The sequence below is a fragment of the Saprolegnia parasitica genome (genome assembly GCF_000151545.1).
Source record: "Saprolegnia parasitica CBS 223.65 unplaced genomic scaffold supercont2.86, whole genome shotgun sequence".
Taxonomy (NCBI): domain Eukaryota; phylum Oomycota; class Saprolegniomycetes; order Saprolegniales; family Saprolegniaceae; genus Saprolegnia; species Saprolegnia parasitica.
In genome coordinates, this window is record NW_012156480.1 from 121,994 (window position 1) to 128,521 (window position 6,528).

A 6,528-nucleotide genomic window follows, 5' to 3' on the forward strand; every position below is an offset into this window, starting at 1 on the left:
AGGCCAAGCAGGCTGGCGCCCATCCAGGGCACGAGCACGACGCCCTAGCCCACGTGTCGTCACGCCGCCGGAATGAGCAGTGGCATGGCACCTACCACGACGACGTACTCGGCGTAGACGACGAGGAACCACGAGATGGCGGCACAGACGAGGCCGCAGCAGTCCCAGTTGAGCCACACGGTGGAGCGGAAGCCCGTGCCACAGCGATCGGGCTGGCGCCGCTTCTCGAACTCGTGGCGCATCGGCGGTCGACCTTCGAACCTCGATTTTAAAGGCCGGTCGGCGGTTCGGATATCGTGCCACCAGTGTATCCGGACGATCCAGAAATAGCCGTCAAACGGTGTTTATAAGGGATCTGAAAGGCGGTGGACCGTAGAAAGGTACTTCTACCCGACTTTGCATACTCTTGTGGGACAACCAAGATCGTCCATGATGGTTATTTCCAACTGCGTTACCTCCAGTGCATTGATGAATTGGGCGTCTTTCGTATACAAGCGTCACATTGATCTAGCAGTATCTGTTCACTGGCACTAGGACTGAAGCGGCCAAAGTTGGTGCGTCACAGACGACGCGGGGCAGCGGGCCAACCGCTCAGCATCGCGACCACAGCAACAGCTCTGGCCTTGTTGGATGTGTCATGTGGCAGCTCTGGTAGAAACGTAGAAACAGTTTCGTTTACGCGGAGGGAAAATGAGTGGTGCTCGGCAAGAAGACATGATTGATTGCCACTGGTAGAGCGTGGACTTGCGTCTGAGACGCACAGAGGGCCGGTGGCGGTAGAGGCCGCGACGCCTTGCACGAGCATTGCAGTCAACGCGTTGCAACCGTCCAAAGTGAGCTGCAAGAGAGAAGACTAGGGCTACGCTACTCGCCATGTGGCGAGTAGCATACCGGTACAACTTGAACCGGTGCTATTTTACAGCCCCACACCACTGGCCCCACACGTAAGTGATCGCCGTCATCACGCTGCGACGCGTGCATACTAGCGCGATCTCGTTTGCTACGGACACACTGCAAGTGCATTACGCCGCACCGACGGCATTCCAGCCAACGCATTGGCGTCGTCCAGTCTATCTCCACGCAGAGCACCCAATAAGAACGCCCTACATCGTGTGCATGGGTACCTCCTTCCTTTCTCGCGGCGCTTGCACCCAACTGTGTGGTGAGCGAGCGTCGCAGCCGCAAAGCCACACGGCACATACCAACACTAGCTGCACAAACTCTGCCGCCTTGCTGCCTTGCATTTGCTATCTCTACAAAGCTTGGCTTCCTCGGCTTTCTTGTCTTTCGACGTGACGTCTGTGGTTCAAAAGTTGCGCCACGGCGGGTTGTGTGTGCCAAGGTGATCTGAGGATGCCAGTAGAGTTGTACTCTGTTGTACTACTCTCCACCGCGTCGCTACATGCCCTTTGGTCAAATGCCCTTTGGTGACAAAAATGAGCTGTTCCCACCGAGCGAGCATCATCATCATCACCCGCCTTGAAGCGCCGTCGTGTGCATGGCCGGGGCGACGGCGTGTGGCATGCTAGTTGATACATTGTTGGGCGCCAACGGCAACGCGACGGCCCCGACCTGGTCCCGCCTTGTGAGCGACGCCGTTGCATGGGTGCGACGGCTCAAGGACCACAGCACCGTCACCCGCCTGAGCAAATTACGTGGCTGCCATCGAACGCACGTGGCGTCTGTATCTTGGGGCGCCGCAATCTTGATGGCCAACTGTTTGCAGGACATGCGGACCCAAGCCATCGGATTGGTGCAGACGTCCCCTACACACCGCTCCCGTCGCGCTGCGACACGCTGGTATGCCGCCGTCGTCCAAGTCTCTTTTTCAACTCTTTTCACTTTTGCATTTGCCTTCAAGCCTTCAAGTCCCGATGCAACTTGCCGTGTTGTTCTCGCTGGTCGCGAGCGTCCTCGGCGCCAACTGCGCCAACAGCTCCGTCGTGACGCGCGCGCCGACGGCGTCGCTTCAGATCCTCTCGTACAACGACGTGTACGAGATGAAGCCCGAGGACGATGCGACCCAGCACGGTGTGCTCGTCGGCGGTCCGTCCCGCGTCGTGCCGCTCGTCCACACAATGCGCAAGAACTTTGAGAACAGCTTGGTCATCTTTGCGGGCGACACCATGTCGCCGTCGCTCTGGTCCGGTCAGTTCAAGGGCCTCCAGATGATCGAGGCGCACAACGCACTCAACGTCGACTTTGCGTGCCTCGGCAACCACGAGTTTGACTTTGGCATTGACGCGTTCCTCAACGTCTCGAAGGCCTCCAAGTTTCCGTGGCTCAACGCCAACGCGTACGAGAAGGCGACGGGTCAGCTCCTGCGCGAGACGACCCCGCACGCGGTCAAGACGCTCACGTCGCCGACGATGGGTACGATCAAGATTGGTGCGTTCGGCGTTATGTACGACATGAAGGACGACTCGAAGGGCATGTACTGGACCGACCCGATCGCGGCGGCGAAGGAGCAGGTCAAGTACCTTCGCGAAGTCGAGAAGGTCGACATGGTCATCGCACTCACGCACCAGCTCTGGGACGATGACAACCGCTTCTCGCAGGACGTCAAGGGCGTCGACATCATCTACGGCGGCCACGACCACTCGGCGATGCTGCAGTCGACGTTTGGCGCGTGGTACCTCAAGTCGGACCTCAACTTTCGCTCAGTGTGGGTCTCGGACATCAAGTACTACGGCCCGTCGACCGAAGGCAAGAACAAGTTCGCGCCGTTCATCAAGCAGAGCCACAAGAACCTCGCGATCACGGGCGATATGCCGACGGACGAGGCGTTCGAAGGCGTCATCGCGACGTACGAAGCCAAGATCGCGACGCTCTTCAACCGTGTGATCGGGTCGCTTTGCGCGGAGACGGACCTCACCAAGAAGGCCGTGCGATTTGGCGAAGCGCCGATTGGCAACTTTTTTGCGGACGCGTACAAGTCGTTCTACGGCAAGGTCCAAGTCGAAGTCGGCGTCATGAACGGTGGTGGCATCCGCACCGACAAGGTCTGGGGCGCCAACACACTCACGCTCGGCGACGTGGTCTCGTGGTCGCCCTTTGGTGACATGATGGTCGCGATCAAGACCGACGGCGCCAACTTTAAGACGTTCCTCAAGTTTATTATGAACGCCAGCTGCGGCGAGCGCGTCGTCGCGGAGAACGGGTACTTTGCCCACGTCGCGGGTCTCTCGTACAAGATCAAGTGCCTCGGCGTCAAGAACGCCGAAGTCTCGGAGCTCAAGTGGATGTCGACGACGCGCACCGGCGACGTCAAGGACGACGATGTGTTCCACGTCGTCACGTCCGAGAACGTCAAGGGCCAGTTCGACCAGTCGGGCGCCAAGAGCACCTTTGTCGTGTCGCCCAACGAGGCCTCGCGCGTCGATATGCTCTTGGAGGAATACATTGCGGCGCTTCCGGACCGCAGCGTGTGCCCCAAGGTCCAAGGTCGCGCCGAAATCATCATTCCGTCCACCAACTAAGCCAACACGAAATGCAGTGTACCATACCACACCCTCTTTTATGTCTTGTTTGAGGTCTTGCAAGCACCCTAGCGAGGACATGACATCATTGTACATTTTAGACGCGAGCAAAACGAGTCGGCTTGCGTCAGCACTGCGGACAATTGAAAATTGAATGCTCTGCGCAAGGACGGACTCGGAGCTGTGTACGCAGGCTCCATCCGCGTATGTGGGCGGCTGGTTCCGCACCGATTTGGACTTGCTTTGTGGATGCGGTTGCAAAAGGACCGCTCTATCTGGAATCTGGACAAGTGGCTCGTGGCTGATTACGTTCAAACCGGTGTATCAGTATTGGATGATGGTAGACGAGCCAGGCCTCTTGTCGACGAGGTCCCTCGGTGCCCCATGGACCAAAGACACGCAACAGCCGACGCATCGACATCGCGTTCATCGACCACGACCACGCCGCATGCACCGATTGAGCTCTTTTGCAGGCAGAAATACCTACGCGCTATCGAACTAGTATACAATATTGTACAAACTACTAGCCCAAGGTGGGCTGCCACGGCGATCGCGTTCTCATCGTGGCGCTCTCATCGTGGCGCTTGCCACGTCCCTCTGCAGCGGGCTGTAACGGCTTGCTCAAAACATGTGGTATCGGGTTCAAGATGCATGTCACATGTCGGGCGGTGCAGAGATGGATGGACCGCGTCACTGGACCGCCATCCTCGAAACAGAGGCTTATGCGCATACATACCCTCGCGTTGGCCCCGACTCGCGACCTGCGTCCTCGTGCGACGCTATCGTCCTACGTGGTTGCACATTGAACAAACCAAGTGCCAATGATATGGCCGCCTGTTGCGATCACTCGTAATGCGTCTCGCATCATACGGTTCTAAAGGCGAGTGCACGCAAGATCGCGCACGACCGACGCACTGGACGTTGAAGTGTCTGACACCTGCATCGTACGTATTGAGCCTCGCAAGAATGGTCGAGGAAACCATTTGCGTTGATACCTAGTACCCTTGCAAGACACCAAATGTGAGTGCAGTGACGGTCTCTTGCAGCTACGTCCATGGTGACGCGCCAACCGTCGCCCGCGCGGACGTGGGTGCCATCATTCGCCTCGATCGTCGTGCTGCGGTCCGTCGACACGAGTCGTGCGTAGACATCGAATTACGACCTGTGTGCTCATTGGTCCGTGGCTGCGTTTGCCTCGCGTCGAAGCCAGCACCTAGCTGTACAAGCAGCGCTGTCGTGTCCCAGCCCTCGCTGTAATTGAATATGTCTCGGGATACGCTGGATCTGCACGTGGTCCATCGCCTGTGCAGGTCGCCTCTACAGACGCCGTCGGCGTAAACCACGTAAACCAGTATTTTTATCACCCCATGCAGCACGTAGCGTTCGAGTGTCCACCGCTGGGCCCGACGGCCACCGAGCACTGGAACGACGCCAGCGTCGAAGCGTGCGTCGAGACCATCCAGGCAGTCGAAGCCGTCCGCGCGTACCCGGTCTACGGCGTCTACACGGACCCTACATCCGGCGCAAGCATGACGCTCCACGCGGGCCACGAGCCAGGCAACGCTGCGAACTACTCCATGTGCGGCCACACACAGCTCCGCGCGTCGCTCGCCGAGGCCGCGGCGTGCTTTCAGCGCCTCAACACGCACGAAGCCGAGTCGTTTGTGTCGATGCTCGGGCGCCCGATTCTCGGCAGCACGACGCTGTATACCCTCATGGAGCCGAGCGAAGAGAGCCCGATGCAGTACACGGGTATCGAGTGGACGGCGTTCGAGGCGCCGCGGCTCGGCGACTTTACACCGGTGCGGGACCTTTGCTACCTCGAGAGCCAAAATCAGTTTTTTCACCAAGGCGAGCAACGCCACGGGTGGGTCCGGTCGCTCCACTCGATCGACGTCGATGCGTGCCCGCCGTTCGCGCAGGACATTTACCGTGCCGAGATCTACCAGTCGGGCCAAGTGTTTGTGCAGTCGGCGACGCCCGGCGTCCTCGACTGCTACTCGCTCTGCTCGATCGACCTCAAGTACACGCTCCCCGAGCGTGACCACATGGCGTACCTCACAAAGTGGGTCACGCAGATGCTCACGCTCCATGCGCACATTGCCACGCAGCGCGCGGCGTGTGCGCGCGCCGTGCACTCGGCCGTCACCGACGGAGCGCATCGCTATGTCTGCCCGACGTGCAATGAGACGATTGCGGGCTCGAAAGCCACGTGCCGCGAGTGCGACCGGCCGATTTGCGAATCGTGCCACCCGAAATGGAGCCTCACCAGCATGTGGCGGCGCCTCCAGAAGAGCCAAGTGTGTGTCGAGTGCTCCGAGGAGCTGCGCGGCGTGAGTCTCCTCGAGCGCAACACGACGTCCGAGTCGTGGGAGTGCACGACCCGGTCCACGCTCGGCAGCACCGAGACGACGCACAAGCGCCCGAGCAGTTTGATCGCCAACTACGCACGGGACCTCGAGACGGTCTGGATCGATGTCTCGTCAGTTGACTCGTCGTCCGCCGCACAGACGCCGACTGGCGATGACATTCCGGTCGCCCGCGCCGCCAAGCCCCGCGACGAGGTCAAGTTGCACGAACTCCTCGACAGCTACCACGCCAAAAAGTTGATGGAAGACCCGCGCGTGCAGAAGCTATATAAGGACCTTGTGGCCCTCGACAGGTCATAGTCCATCGACTACATTATATATATCAACGATCACACCCAACAACTCGAATTGTTGTGCGGGGCAACGAGGGGGTCATGGACGCCAAGGAACAATTTAGGTTTGTTTTGACGAGACGAGCATAGCACAGTGATGCCTTTAGTAACGTGAGGAGACCCGCCGCGACTCGAACGCAGCTCTACCAACTACCTGGTGGCACACCGATGTCCACCCAGTAGATGCCAACGTGGTTGATCTCATTGTTCGTATCAACTTGCCTTTCGCCCCATGTCCCCACCCACGCACCCCTCGCTTGAAACACACAACATGCAGTATTATGAATTATTCATCGAGACGACGCTCGTCGGTCGTCCTCGAGTCTGCCGACTACTTCTTGCAGACGC

At 59.0% G+C, this 6,528-nt stretch overlaps 2 protein-coding genes across 2 annotated transcripts; both read left to right on the top strand.

Moving 5' to 3' along the window:
- The first annotated feature begins 1,857 nt into the window (after nt 1-1,857).
- SPRG_10961 (hypothetical protein) lies at nt 1,858-3,512 on the top strand. Its single transcript, XM_012351790.1, has one exon. The coding sequence runs from the start codon at nt 1,875-1,877 to the stop codon at nt 3,477-3,479; it is 1,605 nt and encodes a 534-aa protein (XP_012207180.1). The 5' UTR covers nt 1,858-1,874; the 3' UTR covers nt 3,480-3,512.
- Nucleotides 3,513-4,846: 1,334 nt separating this feature from the next.
- Nucleotides 4,847-6,148, top strand: SPRG_10962 (hypothetical protein; the record flags this gene model as incomplete). The annotated part of the gene is made up of 1 exon (XM_012351791.1): nt 4,847-6,148. The coding sequence occupies one exon, from the start codon at nt 4,847-4,849 to the stop codon at nt 6,146-6,148; it is 1,302 nt and encodes a 433-aa protein (XP_012207181.1).
- Between the last annotated feature and the right edge of the window lie 380 nt (nt 6,149-6,528).